At 43.4% G+C, this 24,013-nt stretch overlaps 1 protein-coding gene across 12 annotated transcripts in view; it reads left to right on the forward strand.

Moving 5' to 3' along the window:
* The window catches only part of LOC110469529 (lethal(3)malignant brain tumor-like protein 4), a 43,868-nt gene that overhangs the window by 6,875 nt on the left and 12,980 nt on the right, over positions 1-24,013 (forward strand). For 7 of the 12 annotated variants that reach the window (XM_021528359.3, XM_085559904.1, XM_085559908.1 and 4 more), the window contains 16 exons: positions 4,518-4,626; positions 4,935-5,043; positions 6,367-6,424; positions 7,456-7,544; positions 8,699-8,803; positions 9,441-9,576; positions 10,069-10,160; positions 11,093-11,244; positions 12,005-12,081; positions 14,409-14,494; positions 18,072-18,182; positions 19,303-19,417; positions 19,518-19,617; positions 20,428-20,604; positions 21,944-22,075; positions 22,453-22,514. In XM_021528359.3, coding sequence (XP_021384034.2) covers positions 4,518-4,626; positions 4,935-5,043; positions 6,367-6,424; positions 7,456-7,544; positions 8,699-8,803; positions 9,441-9,576; positions 10,069-10,160; positions 11,093-11,244; positions 12,005-12,081; positions 14,409-14,494; positions 18,072-18,182; positions 19,303-19,417; positions 19,518-19,617; positions 20,428-20,604; positions 21,944-22,075; positions 22,453-22,514 — 1,710 coding nt within the window. The remainder of the gene's footprint in view (positions 1-4,517; positions 4,627-4,934; positions 5,044-6,366; positions 6,425-7,455; positions 7,545-8,698; positions 8,804-9,440; positions 9,577-10,068; positions 10,161-11,092; positions 11,245-12,004; positions 12,082-14,408; positions 14,495-18,071; positions 18,183-19,302; positions 19,418-19,517; positions 19,618-20,427; positions 20,605-21,943; positions 22,076-22,452; positions 22,515-24,013) is intronic. The other 5 variants (XM_085559903.1, XM_085559911.1, XM_085559910.1 and 2 more) reach the window with 3 other exon arrangements.

The raw sequence follows: 24,013 nt of genomic DNA on the forward strand, positions 1-24,013 counted from the left end.
TCAAACCATGACAGGAAGATTAGTCAGAAGTCCTGAAAATTTCATGTTAATACTTGATTTGCAGTTTTTGGGTTTATTGCACCATTGCATTTGTCACCAGAGAGAGACGCTGGAATCCTCATGTTATTGGAAATTATCCTGTCAGCACCTAGAATGGGATTTCTGTTGAAATGTTTCTCTTCCCATAAAGTCCGATGGTGTTTATAAGAGTATAGTGAATCCCTGTCCACCCATTTAGCCTTCACACTCACTTGGAGTGAACTTCTACCCTTTTTTCTTCCTGTTTTGTTTTGTTTTGTGTTTTGTTTTTAAATTTTTCCTCTCCTAACAAAAGCAAGATGGATGTTAAAAGCCAAAGCTGGTTTTCTGCAGTAACAATGAGGTGATTTCCTAAGACTGCACTGGTTCAGGTGCAGAAATGAGATCAAAACCTGAGTATTTCTGACCTCTTCCTGTGGATTCCCCATCTAAAGACAAAGCTTAGAGGTCTGGGTGGAAGCATATTAATTAGGCTTCATTATCTCTGCCAGCCTGGCAATCATTTATCATTTAATAAATCTGAATCTGCAACTTGGAACTGAATTACTCATCTCAGTTTTGCAGTATCTTCTTTTGCCTTAGTGTTTCTGAGACTTGAAATGCTAAATATGAATAGAAATCACAAACTGGGATCACAAACATTTCCATCACAAATGAGGAATGTTTGGGCCTGACTATGGTTCTTCAAAATGTTTCATGTTAGTTTCTGCTCTCTTTTTAATTGTCCCATTTGCTTGCTTTTATTGGGTTGTCTTGATTTTATTGCAGATTTTACTGATAAGGGAGCATTATAAGAAAAGCAATTTCTTTATTATATTTTTCTGTGGGTTTTACTGGATTTATAAAATGCAGAGATGAGCTTATTTTATCAGGTCTTCTCTGGTCAAGTTCAAGATTATTTTCTACATTGTGATTTTTAACAATTTTATTGGCCCAGTTTGAAAATTCTCCAAGCTAATTACTTCTGCCCATGTAACTTCCAAACTCTTTTTTCCCAGAGGGATCTTTGTAAATAATCTTTGTGCTTGAGCTTCTTTATTTTTAAAGCCTGAACACAAAGAATAAAATCTAAAAAGGGATGGGCCTGCCCTTGTTGAAACTGGCAACCAAACATTTGCTACAAACCAATGTTTACAGATGTACAAGGCTACATCAAATATTAATAAATTCAATACCACCCAACACGAGGCTCATTTAGTCCAATTCCTGCCTGTCCCTGCAGCTGTGGGGATGTGGATGTTTTCTGTGACCTTGAACACGGACACCGGCTGCAGATGTTCCACACCTGCAGCTCCAATAAACCTGTGGAAGCTGGGGAACTCCTACAGAGGTTATCCTGTGCTACCCAGAGATATTTGCTGTTGCCATTTGCAAATGTCTGTCCTGCTTTTGGCCCAGTTAAAATAATCGTACAGAGTCGTGGTGGTGCTGGAATTGGAGCTGCAGGAATGCTGAAGTGTCCTGTGTTGCCCTGCATCAGGTCCATGGGTTTGCCTTTGGCTGAATTATGCTCACACTGAACCTGTAGGTAGAAAGTTGAGCGCCTGGAAGACTTCAGGTCAAGAATGGAGTTCAGGGGGTCTCACGAATCAGAACCAAGGTCTGATGATCACAAACCTGGGGTTCTGTGTTCGAGAAGGTGGAGGGCTGTTGACGTTTGCAAATGAAGGTATTCAGCTGTTCTGTTCCTTTGTGCTGAAAACAAATACACAGCCTTCGAGGCTGCAAGTTCTGAGTCTTGGGGGAGGAAAAGATCAATTTCAAGTGAAATAAATTTGAGCTGAAGGAACTTGAAAGCTCTGAAAAATCAGGTTGTTGTTACCACATCAGGCATTTAGAATCAGGCCCCTCACATTTGACCTATGTTCATAATCTTCCTTTTCTTTCTCCTCTCCCTTTGAGCAGTGGGGAAGGGCTGTGAAGAACCTTAAGCTATGAGGAAACAATTCTGCCAACAGATGTGGATAAACCTTCATGCTTTGAATGTTCTGAGATCAGCGGTGTACTCTCCCATAAAACATGGAATTGGTCCATTGACTCCTTTGGGTTGTTTTGCAGTGGTGTAACTTTTGCCCTGTGTTCAATCTGAGTGAGTCATTATGCTTCTGCTCCTTACCCAGCAGTAACATTCCATTGCAGAAACAGCTTCACTTTTATTGATTCTTCCTAATAGCAGAGAATCAGCAAAGCAGCACATTATTTATTAGACTGAAAAACACCAAATAATAATGAGTTGTTTTATATTAGATGATCAAATGTAAGAGCCTTCAGTACCTTGGTTAATGGGTCTGGTTGGAATGTTCAGCTGGAACACAATAACTGGCTGCCCAGAGAGCTGTTCTTAAGATGCCAAATATATATATATATATTTTTTTTTCCTATTTAATCCTTTTTCCTCCTCTCTGTTATATTCCAGTTCTCACATGCACAAAATGCATTTTTCCTTAATACCATTCAAGAGCATCTCTGGAAGGACAGATGCTGGAGGGTTTGTGTGGATTTCATATTAGCAAACCTGCTCTACTGAGCTCTGTTGTGTAAAGGAAGATGCAGTCCTGATAGTAAATTCTGCATTTCCAGAACTTAGGAAGGAGGGATAGAGCTGTGGGATGAAACTGGAGGTTTCCCCTTTAATCAGCCAGGCCTCACCCTCAGATCAGAGACTATTAGTAAAGACACTCGTCTTTCTAATACAAATTTATATGTTCTGGGATTGAGGCTGGGCCTCCCCAGCTCACTTGGCCACAGGTGCACTTTGAGATTTTGTCAGGAGGGAGCCCCAACCTCTGTCTGCACCAGTTTGGGCAGAACCAGAGCTGTTCATTCATGTGCAGGGGTGTCACTGCCTTGGAGACCTCTGCTCCTGCAGTGCCATGGGCACCTTCCCTGCTCCCGGGCACAGGAACTCTGTCTGGAACAGCATGTGGAACTTGGAGATCTCCTTCCACTGTCCTTCTGCCATGGCACTGAGCTGTCCCACCAGCCTCAGCCTCTGGAATCTGCATCAGGATGGTGCTGCTCCTGAAGTGTTTGAGGGAGGTGAACTGGATGGGATCCTGCAGGAAGCTGAGTCCACTTAGAATTATCATTTCTTCAGAATCTTCTTCCTCTTTGTGTTGAAATGAAATGATGCTCTGTCTCCTTGGGGGTGAAGAGAAGGATGTGAGCCTTTCAGAAGCAAGTCCAGCATCTTTGAAGCTTTAAGAAATACAAGCTTTAGATAAAGAGGGGGAAGAACATGTGGGATGAAGCTTTGATAGGGTGGTGGAGGCAGGATCCTGAGGCCAGGGAGCACATAGGAGTAGAAGACAGAGGGGGCTTCTCCACTCAACAAAGGAGCCCTGTTTCAGAGTGAAGCAAATGCTTTCAGACTGAGGTTTCAGTGAAATGCAAATGTCTGAGAAAAGATCTCAGACTAATGAAGTGCTTGGAATAAAAGTTTTGGACCAGAGCTTGCAAATGCAACCTTTGACTTGCCTCTTTCTTTCTGGAGTTCAGTAGCTCCATAGTGCACACAGTAAAGAAGATCAAAGAATGGGTAATCTTTGCAGCTATTTGCTCATCAGAAAGGTGGGGTTTTAGTTTAATTTTTTTAATGCTTGGTTGCATTTGCAGGTCAGGAGTAATAAAAGATGTACAGTGACACTATTTAGCACACTTTAATAATTTTATCTGGACCAGTAAAGTGTTTCTGCATGACCTGTGTTTTAAGCTCCAAAGCTTAAATCTCTGAAGTCTACCACATATCATATCTTTTCCAAAGCTGCCCTGTGTGTGTCTGGATGGGTTTTCTAGTTCTGCATCTGGATTTCCTGTGAAGTCCTTAGCAGGACAGGCTGTGCTGGAGCAGGGATGAGTGTCAAACCCCTCTCTCCTTCCCAGCTCTCCCTTTAGTGGCACAGGGAATGGGAGTTATGATCAGTTCATCACAAGGTTGTTTCTGTTGCTGCTCAGAGAGGAGTTAGAGTCCTTCCCTGCTCTAGCAGTGAATTCCTCTCGTAGGAGACAGTTTCTCATGAACTTTCTCAAAGTGAGTCCATCCCATGGGCAACAGTTCTCCACAAACTACTGCAAGTCGGTCATTCTTCCTCCAGGTCAGCCCTTCAGGCTGTAGCTGTTCAGCATCACTTTGTAAGTCACCAGTATCCTTTGATTAAATTACTCACTGTTTCAGCAGAGCACCCACACAGGTAGTATCAAAGAGTCATTAGCGTTTGAAAAGACCTTTAAGATCATCAAGTAAACCAAGATGTGCCTGAAAGTACTATTAGAGACCAGTGTTCCAAAATTAAAACATTACCAGTAAAAGGGAATTTTCTCTACTGAGGTGGTGTGGCAGCACACAGATGATAGTTACTTGCCTCACAGTGGGATACTGAGTGTCAGTTAAAGTTTGTAAAGGACTTTGACAGAACTCACTGCCTGAAAGGTGTTTTAACATTTAAATTTGATTGTTGTCTTTTTCTTTACTTCTGCAGTGCCAAGACAATCTGTGCCCTGCCCTGATTCCCAAACCTGTGAGCAAATGGATTGCTTTGAGAATGGAAAGATTTGTACTCAAACAGGCTCCCAGCAGCACAGGGAGAGGTACAGAAATCCCAGATTTTCCCCATCTTTTGTTTGAAAACATTTGAAGGGAGCATGGTGTTACTGTGAGTAGAATGAACCTGTCAGACCAAGTGTTACAGTTCTCTATCCAGGAAATCCTGAAGACATCTTTCATTTCTTCAGGTCCTCAGCCCAGGCCTCCTCATTCCAAGAAGTTCAGAGACACTGGAAACAGTGCAGGAATAATACTTTAATTTTATATTGCTTTTAATTTTGGATGTTTTAACGATATCAAAGACATTCCAGATGATTGCAGGAATGGGAAATAATGGAAATCTTACTACCAGCAGTGGCTATCAGGTGACTGAGGCTGGCAGACCTGTCAGACGTCTCCGGAGGAAGAGAAGATTGCCTCTGGATTCAGAGGATGAGGAGGAAAATGCATATGAGGATGAGGTAAATGAGGCTGCATGTACTTCCTTTAATGAGAGCTGTGAAAAGCAGGGGCAGTTTTCTCAGGGCTCCTTGTGCAGTGCTAGCTGGGCTGAGGGAGCTGGTTCTGTACCCAGGGAATGGTTTGGGTCTGATCCTGATTTACATCAGTGATGGGAATATCTGTTCTGAGGAGTCACGGGGTGAATGAATAGCTCATGTGAAGTGAAAGTCAGGAGTTCACAGTAATAACACCATATGTCTCCAGAATAACTACACTCAAATACTGTTGTGTGATACTGAAGATCAGTGTCAAACCACAGGGTTTGTTTGGATTTTATTACATACTTGTACATACTCTCACTGCATTACCAGAAACCTGTATTAGTGGTGCATAAACAGCAGTACCTCAATCCTGAGCTGATCTTTCCTTCAGTTTCCTGCAGCCCCTAACTCCCTCCCAGGGCCCTGTGCTCTGCTCCTGCCCATCAGTACCTCTCTGAGCCATTTTATGTTTAATCACATAATACAGGGTTCTGTATGGCAGAACAGGGGCGATAAAGCTGCAGCCTCTGCTGTCATGAGCAGTTTAACTCATCATCTTGCTCAGCTTTTCTCTGGGATGTGGGTGTGATGTTTTAAGGGATGGATGTTTTCAGAAGTCCTTGCAGTCTCTCTCTTCCCCCTTCTCCTTGTTCTCATTAGAAACTGCCCCCCATCCCTTTGGGAATGTTTGGCAGGCAGCTTTGTATGGCACATTTTGCCTGGTTTTGGTTTGCTCTGAGAAATGACAGCCTGGGAGTAATCAAACCTGAGTTTGCAAACATGCAGAAGAAAACGGAATGACGGTCGGGTATGGAGTGTGACACAGAGACCACATTGTCTGGAGTACTTATCTATGACAAGAGTTACTTGAAGGTTCTGCTTCCTTCAGGGCTTCATAAATTCCTTTTTTGTCCCTACATCCATTCCCTGGCACAGATGGATGTAAGAAAGGGAAGGGAGAAAGGAGTGTTCAGTAAGGCTGCTGATGTGAGCAGCAAATCCTGCATTGCAGAAAGCAAATCCTCTGTATTGTAATGGAGATTTTGGTCCTGTGCTGCTCTTTAACAGCCACATTTAAATGAACTTCAGTAGCATATATTAAATAACTTGTAAAGCACTTTGGCATACCAAGATCACCACATTCCCTCCTGATGTTCTTTCAAGGTTGTTCAAGAGACAGCAACTGCTGCTAGTACTCCTTTTAGTTACCTGTTACATCCGTGTTGTACCTGCATTGTGAGATGATCAGAGGGGAGGGAAAAACAATCTTGCTAAACTTCTTTTTAACATATCTGTGTCTAGGAGAAGAATAAATCAAATAATATGAAAAGCCGCAGAAACACTAAACCAATAAAACAAGGTGAGCTAAGCTCATAGTCTTTTCTTTAATGTTATAGATTTTTTTTAGTAGCTATTATAAAGTTAATAATAATAAACAAAAGAATAAAGGACAGGAGAGCTAATTTCACATTCAGAACAGCTTATTAGGTACATAAACCTCTTACCACAGTCAGCTTCAGAGGTGTATTAGTAGGAATATCCTGGATTTGCATGCATGATGGACACAAGGTAAGGATCTGGAAGGAGTCAACTTCATCTAGAGCTCACTGAAGACAGTAATCTTTTTTTCATTGACTTTGGAGAACTTCAGTCACAGCCTACAGTGCTAAGTAAAAATTAAATTGTAAACAACGTGATTGATTGTAGACTATGAGTTGAATGTATTATATACCTTAAATCAGTCAATATGTAACTGGGGGGAGAGTTTTAGTACACATTTAGAATGTAATTTTCTGTATGTATGACTGTGGTTCTACCAGAATGAATCCAAGTTGTTTTCATCATCTGGGAGCTGCCTCCCTAGTAGATGCATTGTGTTATTAGGAGGTTATAAATATATGTGTGTATATAAAAAAGATATTGTGAACTTAGCAAAAAATGACTTGGTTTTTAATTTATTTTATTTTAGGCTTATTTTAGCTGCAATTATATGCCTCTCTGTGCTGCCTGTTAGTTTATATTTAACCCCTTATTCCTCTGAAATGTCAGGAAGAGGAATTAATTCTAACAATTTTAAATTATCTGTCTTGTCCAGACTTTCCCTTGGCACCTTTCCTTGAGCAGCTTGCCAGCAGTGCAGGTGCCACAGTTCATTTGATCTGTGATACAATAAATTTTCATTTCCTGAGGAATGAGTCCAGTTTTCCCATTGCTGGAATTTCCAAAAGCAAGCAAAAGCAAAGAAGGAAAGCAAAACCTTTCCTCAAATGTTGAGTAACACTGCCTCTTCTGGGGTGCCTCAGCAAATATGGGAGGAGAAGAGAGGAGGAGAAGCAGAGCAGGAGGCATCAGAGAGAAGCATTCATTTTTTCATTGTTTTTAATTAATTAGTGCTTCCTGGAAAGAAGAAGGCATGGAACTGGTCTTCCTACTTGGAAGAGGAACAGATGCCAGCTGCTCCCCAAAAGCTGTTCAGAGAGGTTGGCAGTTTTTTTCACTCTCTTGCTGTTTTTCCCGGGCAACATCACAGGATTACTGGCAGTCACAGGATTGCCAGCTTGGTTGAGGTGGGACTGGAGACCACCCTTAAGCTAGCACTTGTATTTCTGAATTGTTTTGGTACAAGTAGGCCAGGGAAACAGGAATTTGCCCTGGGCGCCTCATCCCAAACCAGGGCGTAAAAAATGCTGGTTGAATCTTACAAATAAGCAGCAGCTGTTTGGATCTGCTCTGCTCTGGACCAGTGAGCTGTTAGGCAGCTTCCAAGGAGGGTGGAGAGGGACAGCCTGCTGTCTGTCATATGTCCTGTGGGATTGTCCAGCCTGTCCCTGGGAAGCCATGAGTCTGCTGGCTCGGGCAATGGTGTGGGCACACTGGGGAGTGCCAGGAGGGAAGGTGGGCTTGTGTCAGTCACTTGGCAGTGCCAGAGGCTGGGTTCAGCCTTGGTGAAGCTGCCCCTGCACCCCAGTTAAATGTGTGGCTCCCAGTGAGCTCTTCAGAGCCCAGGGCTTTTGGTTCTTCCAGAACCAGCTTAAAAGGAAGGTCCAGTCCTGCATTGGGTCATTTGGAATCCCAGTTCAGAGTGCTTTTAAACTTTACTGTATTTCAGCTGTTTCCACTTGGATTAAGACTGCAGATAAATGAAAAACACAAATGTTTTCTGGAATAACTGTAAAACTGGGCTGCAGATCTAGCCTGCCTTGTCCCTTTCCTTGTCACCATTTGAAGATGACAAGTTACCTTTTGGTGAGAGTCTGGACTGACACAAAGTGATTGTAGCTTTCCCAGCTCTTTGATTCTGCATTGATTTGGGAAGGGGATTCTTTTGTGCTTGAGAAGAGCTCATTTCTGCATCTGCTCAAGGATGTGTTTGTAGCTAATTGCAACAGTGCAGTGGTTTTGAGAGATTAATTAGAATAATGAGTAAATGTGAAATACCGTGATGGTGCCATTGCTGATCCTTGAGCCTGAACCTGTCTGTTAAAGCCACAGTCACTTGGGGTGGGATTTTCTTCTCTAAGTTGAGCATTTGAAGCCTGAAATATAAAAATTGGAGCCTTAAGTATGTTAAAACTGCTCTGCAATAGATTTTGTCTTTAGGAATTAAAAACAAACGCTTCTTCCCCCCTCACAGTATCAGTCATTCCCACAAGGCCGAAATGGATTTAAAGTTGGAATGAAATTGGAAGGGGTGGATCCTGAACACCCCTCTCGTTTCTGTGTTCTCACCGTTGCTGAGGTAGTTGCTTTTCTTGTCTTTGATTCCAAAAGTCCCATGTACATCTAGATTTTTTTTTTTAAATAAAAAGTAGAAACATAAGAGTAATAGAACTTTAGTGAGTTAATAAATGGTAGGAGTTCAAGGTGATACTGAAGGAAAGGTGTTATGTAATTAAGGATCTTTGCCTGAAATCCTACTGGCAGATTTTTATACTTGTTACTAAGAATAGCAAACCTATTAATTGCCTGTAGTGAACAAATATGAAAGAGAACAATGCCATGAGGCCCTAAGACCTAGTAAACACAAACAAGTCTGAATACTGTTATCCAGCTTCAGTTATGTGAAATCTGGGTTGATCTGGTATAGACATTTAAGTTCTGGGGCTGCTTTTGTGCCCCCCATGCATGTGTGCATGGCATGGAGCAGGGGCTCAGGGAGGTTCCACTGACCAGTTCTATTTCCAGCTGTTTGAATTGGGGAAAGAGGAGCATGGAAACTGGGAGAGCAAATGAGTTAAAATACAACTAGAGTTTCTGAGAAATAAACGAGATCCTAAGTTACTTTCTCAGAAAGTCAAATATGAGGGAGTGTTTTATTAGTGATTGTTTTTCTCTTTTGTGACCCTTGGTGATAATCAGAGCTTCTCTCCCTGTAGGTTCAGGGATACAGGATGCGACTGCACTTTGATGGTTACCCAGAGTACTACGACTTCTGGGCTAATGCTGATTCCTCAGACATCCACCCTGTGGGCTGGTGTGAAAAAACAAGCCATAAGCTGCTCCCTCCTAAAGGTATTACAGAAAATAGAGTGGTGTAGAAGACACCATAAATTCTACTAAGGTGTCCTGGCTCTACATATTTCATTTTTAGTTTGATTTCATCATGGAACTCTATCTGAGGGGCTAAAGGGAAGAGGTTTAACTAACACAATGACTCACAAAAGAGCAAAATATCTTCTCTGTGATATTCCCAAAGACTGAGTTGTTAGTCACAGTGGAAACTCTGAATTGAATGTCTGTCTGTGCTTCAGAACTTGTTTCTTTCCTGCATTCAGTCCTTTCCTGCATTCAATTTCCTAGAAACATTTGAAGGTTGAGATTAATGATTGGACATTATGGTGAAAAAGAGAGATCTGGTTTAGCTGAAATGCACAGCCTCTGGAGATCATAGCAGGGCAGTTAGCACGCAAAGTTCATATTCTTTCCAGGTAATTTCCATTTCTGAAAAACTCGCCAGAATGTACCAGGGCCATGTAAAGCAATCATTTTTTTCTCTCCTCCTAGGTTTCAAGGAGGGAGAATTTAATTGGACTTCCTATCTGAAGAACTGCAAAGCTCAAGCAGCTCCAAAAAGCCTTTTTAAGACCCCCAGCAGTGTAAGTGGTGATATGGAATAGAAGGGGTTTCAATAGGTCTGGTGCTAAGTGAGTTTTGACCAGAATATTTATATGGTTTTAATATGCTTATGTCAGAGGTACAACCATGGTACAATCAGATGCAATCTACTTCCTGCTGTGTTTTATTTTTAAGAAAGAAAACTCGTACAATTTTTCTTCCTTTCCTCAGTCACTGATTTTCCAGAGAAAGAATTTGTATTTCCCTTCCTCCTTAATGCTGGAGGAAAAGATTTATTGAACCATTTATTAAATATATTACAGCTATCTGTTTTACTGCACCCCTATGTTTAAGATATTTGTGTCACTTTCATCTAATTTAATAATTTCCAAAATAATTTCTGGATTCCAGCAGCATGCTCATGTGTGCCATGGGATTCATTGTGGGGCTGTGGATCTTGAGCACTTGTCATCCTTCCCCACTGGTTCTCTCTCAGTGGTTGGTAACCTCAGTTCCTGAGAAATCCTCCATCCCATTCCATGTTACTGGGATGACATGAAGCCCATGGGCTGGTGGATTGGAGGCTGCACATGGACAGTCACTGACTCAGTTGGATCAGGGCTCAGCTCTGCCCTACTTCAATCACTTCATCTCCTTGAAGTCTCCTAACTTTTCCACCAGTGAAACAGGATGTGCAATGCCCATTATCCTCAGCAAATCACTGCAGAGTGTCTCAGCCTGGGAGTCTGCAGTGGTGGATGTACCTGGAAATGCTGTTTTTTAAGCCAAATTAGCTCTTTTTTAGTAATAGTCATTGCCAGAACTCATGGAAAATCCTGTCTGCAAACCTCTTAGTAGTCACTGTAGTGTGTTTTGTCTGTAGGTTTTGGGGTCAAAGGAGTTTAAAAGGGGAATTTCAATGGCTTGACCAAGAATGTGGCTGATTTCTCTTTCCTGCTGTCCTGTTTCTCAGCCTGTCACACCTTCTGGGTTTCGTCTGGGAATGAAACTGGAGGCAGTGGACAAGAAGAACCCATCACTGGTTTGTGTCGCCACCATCACAGACATGGTGGAAAACCGGCTGCTGATCCATTTCGATAACTGGGATGAGAGCTACGACTACTGGTAAAAGACTATTTTTGATACATGTCTGAAGGTAGACTGGCTTTTATTTTAAATGCAGGCCCTAAAGTTGGGATCTTATATCAGTTCTCAGGCGTCTGAATAATTACTTGGGGTTTTCACAAAGAGCCAGTTGCCCAATAGTTCCCTTCCTGTTTGGGTGCTGGGCAGCTCAGTGCAGAACCATTAGGGGTGGCCTGAGCTGTCTGGGAAGCATTGGAGATAAGAAAACTCCTTGTGGTGCCTGAAGGAGCTCCAGGAAAGCTGGAGATGGCCTTTGGACAAAGGATGGAAGGACAGTACAAGGGGAATGACTTCCCACTGCCAGAGGGCAGGGATGGATGGGATATTGGGAAGGAATTGTTCCCTGGGAGGGTGGGGAGGCCATGGAACAGGGTGCCCAGAGAAGCTGTGGCAGTCCCTGGGTCCCTGGAAGTGTTCAAGGCTAGGCTGGACAGGGCTTGGAGCACCTAGGGACATTGGGAGGTGTCCCTGCCCATGGCAGAGGGTGGAATGGGATGAGATCCCTTCCAACCAAACCACTGCAAAATTTACTTTGTATTTCCCTTTCTTTTGGGACAGCTTGAATGCCTTGAAAACCCAGTGTTACACATTCTAACCAGGCAGCGCTTGTCTTCTACACTGTGATCACATCCACTGAAAGCATCTGCTCACCCAGCAAAGGCCTATCAGACAGCACTGAAATCCTGCCTTTCTTTTTGCTTTCCATCTGACTGGTGCCAACTTTCCCTCTTTGATTCAGGTGTGAAACGAGCAGCCCATATATCCGTCCTGTCGGCTACTGCCAAGAAACTGGAACCCCACTGACAACACCACCTGGTAGGTTGCTAGTAAGACTTACTTCCTGCCTCAGCCAAAAAACCTGCAAGCTATATCTTCCACATAATTATATATTTGCAAGTTCCAGGTAGCTTCAGAACTCTTTACTGCCTGAACAATATTATTGTTCCTACTTTTTGCCATTGCAATTTATGTTGTTTCATAGCTCATTGAAGAAATCCGTCTTAGTTTGAAAACACAGGTGTCTGCTAAGGAAGGCAGGAGCCTCTCTTGAAATGAAAAATATAAACAACCCCCCTCCAAATTACTATAATTTTGAAATTAAGGGGCTCTCAGGCAAAGATATGGGAGTAGAAATTGCAGTTCTTTATTAGGAAAAAATAATTAACATATAAAAATAAAAATTAAGTAATACAAAACAACACTGCCAGAGTCCAAGCAGACCCTGGCCCCTGTGGGTCAGGGAGGTGGCTCAGCCCCATCCCAGGGGGGCTCAGCCCTCCTGCAGTGCCAGCTGTGCTTCTGCTGGAGCAGGATCTGCACAAGGGGGGAGTTTTCCTTGGAGCTCCAGGGCTGCGGGAGATGGGCCTGGGCTCCTCTGGGAATGCAGGGGGAAGAAAGCTGCTCCTCTGGGAATGCAGGGGGAAGGAAGCTGCTCCTCTGGGAATGCAGGGGGAAGGAAGCTGCTCCCCTGGGAATGCAGGGGGAAGGAAGCTGCTCCCCTGGGAATGCAGGGGGAAGGAAGCTGCTCCTCTGGGAATGCAGGGGGCAAAGGCTGCTGTGCTGTTCTCAGGTCAGATTGGATCCAGGTAGGAATGCTTGGCTCCTCCCCTGGGCACAGCATCTCCCCATGGATGATGGAATTTTCTCAGCCATGCAGGGACACTCAGTGGCCATGGACAGCAGAGATCTCCTGGAGGGAGGATTGGCTGTGGGAGATAAAGAAAATTGTCCAAAGAACAGCAGAGACCTGCCCCAGCTCTGACAGGTGGCAGTAGAATACACACCCCCAGCAACATCTTGCAATCTGTGACGAAGTGGAACAGGATTTGGTAATTTATAGTTGAATTTGATTTTATAAGGGAAGAAGTGAGAAGGATTCGCAGCATTTCCTTCAAGGTGAGCTGGGAGAAAAAGGGATCTCTACCATGATTTCCTAGATGGCATTTCTGGAAATCACAGAATACTCTGGCTTGGAAGGACCCACCTGAATCATTGAGTCCAGCCCTTAAGTGAATGACCCATACAGGAATTGAACTACTGCCTTGGCATTGTTAGCACCATGCTCTAATGATTACCTAGATGGAATTTCTGGAAATGAAGGAGTAACTGAATCCACATCTCTTTCTGTTGTACTGAAATTTGGTAAATGAAGAGAATGTTGGCAAATAAGGGAGGACAGAACGTACAGGGAAACCAGTGTTTTGAGGCATTGGAAGTGCTCGTTCAACTTAAAAATAGCAAACATAAAACAATTAAGCCTGACATTTGTCAGACTGACAGCCCTGGACCAAGAATTCCTGTAGTTGCTGTGTTCCAGGTTCAGTAGAGCAGGAAGCACTTTCAGGATTCCTCTGCATGGGGGGAATTGGCCTCACTGTCTTCACTATAGGTGTAGAAGGGGTTATGAACATTCCGTCTCAGCTGCACCACATCTGTCCCTGCTCCTGGAATGTTCAGGACTGGGTGAAGTCCTGTAGTTCTCTGCTTATGTGAGAATTTCCCATGCCCCAACAAAACCTGCAGCCAGTTCTGGTCTCTCTGCTGAAGGACTTAAATGCAGCAGTTTGCAGACTGTGCTCTGCATTTAGTCACTACACCCTCCTGCCAGAAGGAACCTGTCCTGGGGGTAAACATTACTGAAATAGGAAAGAAGTAAAGCAGTTTCTTAAATGTAATTTCCAGGGAGAGACATCCCACTGTTGTTGGAGCAGCACACCCATGGAGCCTTTTCTCTCCAGACTACTGGGTTTACTCAGCCTGGGTGAGCGGGCAGCAGGAGAGGAGAAGGTTCTACAGTCTTACAGGCACTCACACATAGAGTAGTTAATAAAACAGGAAATTAATGTAGTGATGCCATTGCACATCACAGAATCATCTCACTAGCTCATAATTTGAGTTTTCTTTAGAGAATAAGAATTGATTAAGCTGTGCAGAAGTGAACTCGCCAGGGTTCAAGTCCAGTGTAAAACTGGGGAACTGGCAGAGCTGCTCTGGGTGGAGGTGGTGGGTAGGAGCAAACAGGCCACTTTCCAGCACCATCCATTGTAAGTGCTCATTACAGTGTCACAGAGCTGCCTTTTTGCTGTTTGTAACAGTAAATGTGGGGTTTTTCCTACAGAAATGTTTATTCTCTGTTTTTTCAGGACACAGGGATTCCAAAGACTTCTCGTGGGAGAAGTACTTGGAAGAAACTAATTCCCAAGCGGCCCCTGCAAGAGCCTTTAAATTGGTAGGTGAATATCTTTGATTGCTCTTGCTCAGTTGCTGTTATCCACCCTTTTTTGCTTGAGACTTTATTTGAGCATGGTTCACCTTGTCTGTGCGAGGAAGGTGAAACTGGTTTACTTTAAGATCATCTCACTGCTGCTAAAACAAAAACACACAGCAAAATACAAGATTTTTTTGGTTTTTTTATACTATGGAAGGCTGGCTTGGAAAGGATTTTTGACTAATCTTCAGTGGTTCCATTAGCAGATTTAAGGGCAGAACCTTCAGTCCACACAGGTAACTGTGGCTTCCAGAGGTATGTGGGAAGTGCCTCACAGAGGGCACAGAGAGAGGAGAAAGGGTGCAGTTATCTGGTGTTCCCTCTACATGAAGTTTTAAAAACCTTTCTAAAATTCACCTTGCAGGTGTGCAAATCCGTACTTCCCTAGCTGGTGAGGCTGGAATTAAGGTAGAGAAGTTCATACCAAGGGTTTATGTGTGCTGATATAGATCATAGTCCTTCTGGGGAGGAGCCAGCTGTGCCCTCCACAGAAATAAATGTATTAACAGATGAAAGAGCATCTCTGCCAAATCCCTAAGACCATCCTGCAGACTCAGCGTGAAGGGGCTTCTCTCAACCTCAAGATAGTGAGCTTTTGTTTCTTTCATTGCAGTTCAGTGTGTTTATCTGGAATCTCACTGTAAGCAGAAACAAACCAAAAGCCTCTAAAATGACTGTACTTTTAATTTGATTTTTTCCCTTCCAATGCTGCTGGCTCACCTTGCTAAACTTTGCAATATGTTTAAAAACTCTTCTTTGCCATCGTAACACGTGTCTTGGTTCCTTTTTCTGAAGTGGGAGTTGCAGGTTAATACCTGCTGCTCTCCTGTGTATTTCTCTGGAAAGGTTTTTGGGATGGTGGAGGAAAAGCAATCAGGGAGGCCTCAGATAAGAGAGGTAAAAATCCAGCTAGAAAGGTTTGATAATTGCCAGATTTCAGCAGGTATCCACATGAGGTTGGTGCAGGCTGCAAAGTGGTGTTAGGGAGGTGGAAGAAGTTTTTGCCTCTTCAGAGAGCTGTAGAGCTTTAACTGGAGTTATCTGCATCGCATCCAAAACATCCCTGGGATTGAGGTTTCCCATAGCTGCAAAGCAGCTTAGGGCCAGGGATAGGATGAGGAGTGGAGCCTGTTAGTGGGACACAGTTGTTGCCCCCAAGAGTGGACTAAGATGTTTTGAAATCCCAATAGAGCTGGAAAATGTGAACTTAAAACTCTCAGCTCAAGTTCTCTGTAAGATCTGCCATTGTGGTTTCTTCCTTCAGATTTTCAGGGTCTAAAGTGTGGTGAGAGATGTCATTTGAGCATAAGAGGGCTTTGCTCAGGACAGGGAGCCTGTTCTATACTGAGAACTTCCTTCTTTGGATTCTTCCAAAGTGAAGTGTCTTCCCAAGGAGGATGCAGCTGCCTTGTCTGCCTCCTTTCCTGTTTTCCAGACATTTCTGCAGCCATTTTTCTACTCCTTCATGTATCAGGCTTTGAAAAAAAAGTAGAAGGGCCAATTCTGCCCCTCATGAAACTCCAGAGTGCAAATTAGCATCTAAAACTGTGTTTCAAAAATGATACAGAAAAGAAAATGTATTCGATATATCAGAAGTTAATAGGACTCTTTCAAGATCAAACCTCGTTATTTTTTCTGGCTTGGTTGGACTGAAGTGCAAATAAATGGCAAAGCTATTGATTTTTTAAAAATAATAATTATTATTCCAGCTAACAATTACAGGAAATCAGTATATAAAAATGTGGGTTGAGAGCCAGAACAGGCATTTCTCACTGAATTAGCTTTTAACAATTTTAAAGAGCTGTCTTATGTAGTCTGGAGACATGGGTCATCAGCACAAATAGCAGGTCTTGGGTCTGGATTTCTGCCCTCTCCACCCAAAAACTCAGGAGACATCTCCAGTGTAAGCATTGTTATTTCAGACCATCCTCTTGGGCTGGCAATTCCAAAACATTCATAAGCTATTGCCAAAAGGGCAGCAACTCTTCAGCAAGACTTAAGCAAAGAGCCTGGCTCCTCTTCTGGGCAGGATTTGGACCTTGAGCATTCATCTCCTTCTTCAGGGAGGACAGACAAGGTTGCCTGGTTCAATAAAATGCTCTTGAAAATAAAAGCAGTTTAGATTGTCTGTTTTGTGGTGTGTCCAGTGTCTGACAGCACACTGATAGATATCTGTGTCCAGGTGAAATGGCTGAAGAGGAACTTCAGGTATGGAGTTAAACCTCTTAGCCCAGGAGTGCATCTCCTTCCTGCCCCCAGCCACTGGCAGTAACAAGGCTAAGGAAGACTGGGAGGGAAGAGTGATTCTAATGATTTCATTAACCTGGTCATGTTCAAATAGACAATTTATCATTTTGTGCTAAACCCCTCACCTCTGTGTGCAGAAGTGAAGAGGGACATGTTTTGAATGAGCATCCATAACCCCCTGCTGAGGAGGTCAGAGGAGGAATTTGCAGACAGATAAATGGAAACATTGGTAAAAGCTGTCTGTTGCTTAGAGGTTACATAGGGTGCTGCAAAGGGTACACATCAGGTTAAAGGACGTTCTGGAGTTTTCCCAAAGTATTCAGGATTTGAAGAAAAGGATGAGTGAACCTCTGCAGGGGCAGGCTCTGGGGCAGAGCTGCTGTAAGCCCCAGCACAGCAGTTCCCAGCAGTTGTTCACCAACAGCACAGGGGTAATCTGTGTAATGAGGATAACTGAAAGCCAGGAGCTGAGGCCAGGGAAGATATAGGGTAGTGAAGAGAGACTTCACCCAATGGTGTGTTCAGCTGTGAAGAGCGGGGAATTGGCCACTGTCCTTGATGGTGTGGCATCACGGAATAGTCAGGTTGGAAGAGAGGCTGGAGATCATCCATTCCAACCCCCTGCCAAGGCAGAGTCACCTGGAGCAGGTGACACAGGTGGGTTTGAAATTCTGCATCCAGGTGTGTTTGGAATGTCACCAGAGTGGGAGACTCTACACCCTCCCTGGCCAGCTGTTCTAGTGCTCTGCTATTATGGAAAGTTCTTCCTCGTGTTGAGGTTTTAGTGGTTTATTTTAGGGCCACTGCTCCTTTTCCTGCTGGAGAGTTTGGCACTGTGCTCTGACACTTGCCCTGGAGATACTCATATGGACTGTTGAGATCTCTCCCCTCTCAGTCTCCTCTTCTAGAGAAGACCACGTCCCTACTGTGTGCTAGGTGTGCTGTCAGGCTCGGGAGGCCATGTCAGTGGAGCTGCTCGTGGTGGTCCCTGGCCTTTTGTCTGTGAAGGAAGGGTCTCTTGTTCTGGCTGGGACAGCTCCTCTGTGCTGAGCCCCCTCAGGCTGCCTCTCCAGCAGTTTGGGGCTGCTGACAAACACTCAGCTAAGTCCTCTTGGGAACTCTGATTTTAACCTCTTGGATTTTAGCCTCTGAACAGACTGCCATGTGACATAACCCAAAGCTGCAAAGGCAGCTATGGGTGGATGGAAACTGGAGCACATTTCATTCAGAGCATGTACCAGCTCTGAACTCCAAGGCTTTTTAGCATTCTGCTTACAATCCTCCCTTCCAGCGTCCTCCTCACGGATTCCAGGTTAATACGAAGTTAGAGGCTGTGGACAGACGAAATCCCATCTTGATAAGAGTGGCAACAATCATTGACAAAGACAGCCATCGCATTAAGGTATGACCTTGCTCCCAAGTGCAGAACCTGTGCTGGGAACCATGGGATGGGCAGTGCAGGGAAAACAACACTTGGGAACAAGGAGCAGCAAACAACAGCCTGGCAGCTGCTGTGGCCTCCAGGCCTGCCCAGCTGTTGCTTTGTTTTACTAAAATCTGATGGAATTGGGCTGGTGTTAGTTACTATTCTAATGTAACTGTTTTGACCTAACACTTGACACTGTGATGTCCTATTTCTTGGCATATTCCCTGTGATCTCCATGACTGATGGCAGCATGAGTGTTCTGCTGGGGAAGCTGCCTGGCTGTTTTTTTCCTACCAGGAAAGGAAAACCCAAAGCAATTTAAAGCCTGGTAAATGTGGGAAGTAGTGTCATTCTTCAGTACAAATTTGTCACATCAATGCATTTTAGCCTGGTATTTCATGCAAATATATTGCCCAAATAATCTGTTGTGCTTTGGCTTCTGAGGAACTAAGTACAAGCCAGCTAAAGAGGAGGCTGCACTGATGGAGACTCCATGGCCAAAGGATCTCCCTCCTAAAGAATGATTACATGGGCAGAAGTGGAATTCACTCCCCTTTATCTGGCTGATTCTGAGTCTCATTGCTGTGAACAAAAGCCAAGCTTTGCCAGTCCATTGAGGCATGATACTTAATTCATACATTGAACTTTCCTGCATGAACAACCCAGTAGCCTTTAAACTCCAGTGATCTTCAGTCTCTGGATCTGAGCTACTGCCAGTCTCTTCATCCAGCAGAAAATTGCAGCTTGTTCACTGCAAAACTCACCAAACTTGTTGGCTTTTATGGTGTTTTGGGATCCACAGAAAACAAAACAAATAAGCATTTGTATTTGCATAGTTTTGGAGTTTGCATGTTAGAGCATCCCATGGGCTGTGGGGTGACAGATTGTCACCAGAAGCTGGTTATTCTGTGAAACACAGATGCAGGAAAACAAAGAGTTAGACTGAGCACAGAGATGTTTGTGCCTAACTGAAAGATTGATCTGAAAGATTGAATGAATCAGCCCCAAGCTGAGCAAGGTGAAACAAAGGGAGACGTTAACGTAAGAGCTGAGTCATGCCCTGAACTCTGTCTTTCCCTGAGACTTCTTCTTTCAGATACATTTTGATGGCTGGGACCATGACTATGATTTCTGGGTGGATGCAGACAGCCCTGACATCCATCCTGTGGGCTGGTGTGACAAAACTGGACACGCTCTGCAAGTCCCTCTAGGTAAATACAGGACACGCTTTTGTTATGCTGTATTATTTCCTAAGTGCAGTCTGCTCCTCATGTGCAAATCTGTTTATCTTTCTTTTTTTACTACTCTCAGGCACTGAAGATCCAGAGGGAGCAGTGGGACAAGCGTGTCCTACTCCGGGCTGCCAGGGGATTGGGCACGTCCGGGGCCCCCGATACGGAACACATTACACGTATGTGGATGAGTGCTGTTAATGACAATAGCAACAGCTACAGCAACAACAGCAATAATAATAATGATGATGATGCAGCACCGAGCAACTGCACTGCACTGAAATTATCTCCGGGTAGTTATTCTGGAGATAGCTATAACTGCAACCGCAGCTCCCTCTTGTGTCTAAGTAGGCTGTTTGATCATAAATTTTGTTTATACCACTATAATCATGATAGCTGCAATGTAAACAGATTCATTCACTCCAGTTTCTCCATTCCAGCAGTACTGAAGGAGTTACATTTATGAAATAATATACCCAACAACAACATGCAAGGAGACAGTTAAAGAGGAGAGGGCATAGATAGGATGTTAAAGTGTAGGTGAGGAGAGGTTGCTCATGTTTTGTGCTCTGTCTTTTGATTTCTTGTGTGCTTTTGGAAAAGGAAGCTTTTTCTCAAGTAAATTATTTTAAGAGCAAGAGAACAATCTCAGGTGGGAGGTCAGAAGACCTGGTAGTTTATAATGTAGTTAAGGGCTTTGAATTTTTCAGACTGAAAGTTGCAGAAGTCTGTTGATCCATGAAATGTTGTTCTGATAAGCAAGTTATCGAGGACAAGCTCTTCTTGCTCTTTAACAACATGACTTTGGGTTTTAATTCTGCCGTATAGTCCCTTGCTTTCTCACACGTATAGCTGGGTAACAGCACCTCCTGAGAGTTTGTGGCCTCATTTTTTCTGGATTTGTGATGGATTTCTCTTCCTGAAGTAAGGAAGACTGTATGACTGTAAAGCTTTCATTGCCCTCTCTCTTTTTTCTTTCTCCATCACAGCTTAGTTGGCTGCCCATACTCTGATATGAACCTCAGCAGAGAAAACCTCTTACAGGACCGGCTGAGTGGGGAGAGACCTTCCCCTGGGAACATCATGCAGAAAACCAAGAGGCTGGAGACACCTGGCCCACTGCTGGGAGCAGGGGAGTCTTCTCAGGGTGACTTTTCACAATCCAGGTAAACTGGATTTTACTCTTGGCCAGGTACTGGGGCACAAAGCCATTTACAAGGATGAAAACCACTGGAATTGGCAGCAACACAGTGGAGCATTGAGTTCATCTGTCTGTAATATTGACGTGTGCCCCAATCACTCTTAATGCAGAGCAGTGCACTTTTATACCCTCAAATGCTTTAATAAGTTTCTTGACTCCTTAATCCTGGTGCTCTGGTCACATTCCAACAATGGAAATTGCATTCTGTCTTCATACGTTTTTCCTTGCTGTTTCAATTTAAAATTGAATTTTAAATTTTTAAATTTTGTTTCCTGTCCTAAAACTGTTAAATCAAGGGTATTTTGCGCTATTAAACTGTAATTGTGGTTCACCCTGGGTCTGTTAAGCATTGTGTGTGTTATCTTAGCAAGCAAACAAGCTGAGCACTCTCAGATACTTTGTTTTGTCACAAGAAAGTCTCACAACTGAGCAGCATTGAAGGAAACTGTGCCTTAGTTCTTGGGGTGCAGGAGTTGGTTAAACCTGTCATGGGACAGACCAGGATATGAAGGGTTTTTTAAGATCATTTTTAGTCTTCACAAATCCAGTCTCACTAGGGCAAACTCCAGTAATACTTTAGTTTTTTGTTGTATGTGAAGGCTTATCTATATTTTAAAGCTCATCTATTTGTTTAGATTTATAACATTTTCAAGATATGTTTGTCCAGAATAAAGGAGTGAATGCTTCTTTTTCCTCCCTAGCCTTCATGGCCAAATTGCTTCCTCCCATGCCAGAACTATCCAGGCATCTTCATTCCCTAATTTCCACACCAAAATTGATTGCATTTCAATGGCACTCTTACCATAAAGCTCTTGGGAGATTTTGAATTCTCAGAGAATAAATAGCATTTTAGAATGTATTTTTTTTTCTTCTAAGTATTTAATTTCCTGATAGTGGGAGGTCTGAATTCAGCCTAGAAGTCTGGTGTCCTGCTGCTTGTCTTCCCTTGGCCAACTCTGTAGCTCAGTTTATGCATCAGATTTAGTCATGGAAACTCTAAAATGTTATCCAGAGGTATCAAGATTCAGAAACCTTAAACTCTTGCTTTCACCATAACACAGTGGTTTCCTATAGCTGCTGGGATCAGAACCTGAGCCAACAGAGGCTGATTTATTTCACTTAAACTCTCTCAATCCTTGCAGAAGAGGAGCAAAACACTTTGTACTCATGTAGGGGAGAGGAAAGTTCTGCCACAAGGTGGTGGTTGTTGCTCTCACTTGCCAGGAGCAGCCAGCTCTGCTCTCCTCTGGGAAAAGGGAGCAGAGGATGTCAGTTCAGCTACTGTCATTTATCTGTCTTTCCAGAAAATCTGCACCAGACAGTGAAAAGTGGTGTCAAAGCAGCATCCACACTCCATCAGAGCAGTCAGAAGACAGTCGGGAGAGAGGCTGGGGAGAGGAAGATTTCTCTGTAGATATCAAAGCTGCACCAAAAATGTAAACAAGAGTTTTGTGATGTATTTTCATGCATTAACAGTTGTGTTTCTTGATGTTGCTGCAGTATCTGAAATAACAATGTAAATAACAAACAGCCAAATTTGATTGAAGTTTTGCAGCAGAGTGTTTTAGAATGACATGGTAAATCTCCTCCCTTCCTCCTGTTGTTTTGGGCCCTCTCTTTCCTGCAGTAAACTCAGATCTGAGTTCTGGCCATGAATTTAAGAGAACAGCTCAGAGAGAGGTCAGGGATGGAGCTATTGCTTATTTTAGGAGGAAAAAGTTTTAGTTTCTATAAATCTCACTTACCTTTGTATGGAGAAGAAATTACAACCATTTCTGTATCTTCTGAAATGTTTTATAATTGTTGCTTTCAGGCTTGGGTGCTCACATGCCTATATCAAGTTTCAGCTGGTGAAACAGGAAAGCAATGGGAAAGGTTGGTTAAGTTTTATTCCATCTTTCTCTATGTGTGCTTATCTCTGCAATATCCCCACAGTCATGAGGAGCATTAAGAATTCACAACTTTTTTTGTCTTTGATTCCACAGTCAAGAGAAAGCACATGCTGGAGATAATAGCAATAATAGTTTTTCTTCCTTTAAAATTAAGAGAAAGTGTAAAATTACTTAGAAGTGAAAGGTTTAATACATTGCAGAGTGGTATTTATTAACTGAGAAGACAAGTTTGCACTGGACTTTGTGCCACTGCAAACTCCTCTGCAGTGACAAGTGGTTCCCAAACAGTCTGTGACCTGTGTCAGGCTGTGACAGAGCCAGCACAGGGCTCAAGGGAGATTTCCTCAAAACTTAGCAGATAGTTTTGGTTCCATCAACCCCTTTTTTTACACCCTCATGGGTATTCAGAAACATATTCTGAGTCATTGGAGGACTTTTTAAAGGATCTCTTTCTTAAGGATCTCTTTCTCTCCTTTCTCTTAAGGATTAAAAAGAAAATTAAAAGCTAAATGGAAAAACAATGGGTTTTTTTTCCTGGTATGTGACAGGTTAAGTTTCCAGAGCAGCTTTCTGCTGTCACTTTAGCAAACCATATGCTTAACTTTCAGATTTACTATAAAAAGCCATTTCAGAGAACAGAGCTGACCAGGCTTTTAGGAGGATTTGAGATGGCAATAAGTCCCTAATCAAAAATAGCTAAGCAGGCACAAACTGGGACAGGTGCCTGGATGTTGGTTTGTTGTTTTTTTTTTTAATACTCATTTTTACCTAGTTCTGAGTTTTGCAGTCAGAGCTGAGGGATCTGCCAGCTCCAAGTGGCAGTTGCAGCTGGCAGGGAAAGCTGCCCACTCTCTTTTTGCATTCATCTTCCATGGAGTGATGGAAATCAAGGGAGGGAAATGCAATCATCCACTGACCTGTAATTTCACAGTTACCCAGAGCTTTCCTCCCAGCTGCATTTAAACAATGAGATCACTGCTTCTTCGTCAGAGGGAAAGTCACTTGTCTAGGTCATGGTTTGGGTGCTTAGTTCAAGGATTTGTGCTTAGTGGAGAAAAGGAATAGGTCTGAGATGGAAGCAATGCCCACCCAGCAGGGATGTGGCAGTGGGGGAGACCTTGGGCATGACTGGGACCTCCTGGAGCAGGACGTGGGCACCAGACCAGGTGCTGTCTGTCCCCACCACTGCAGCAGGGAAGGAGGGGCGTGACAGCCATCTCTGGAGCAGGTCCTGTGCCCTCTTGCCACCAGGAGCTCCTGAACTGAGCAGTTCTTACTCAGGCTGTATTTATCCTCCCTTGGTTTCATTATTAGAAATTTGATGTTATTTGATGCTGTCTCATGACTGTTAGGGATGTGGAGATGAGATGAGCTGAGTGGGCTCTGGGCCAGGGCAGTGATTGTTCACTAGGACAGGCTTTACCTCCAGAGCTGCTTCCCCTTCAGCTAGGGGGCAGCTGGCTAACCCTGGGAATCTGCTTT

The sequence above is a fragment of the Lonchura striata genome, chromosome 23 (genome assembly GCF_050655825.1).
Source record: "Lonchura striata isolate lonStrDom1 chromosome 23, ASM5065582v1, whole genome shotgun sequence".
Lineage (NCBI taxonomy): Eukaryota > Metazoa > Chordata > Aves > Passeriformes > Estrildidae > Lonchura > Lonchura striata.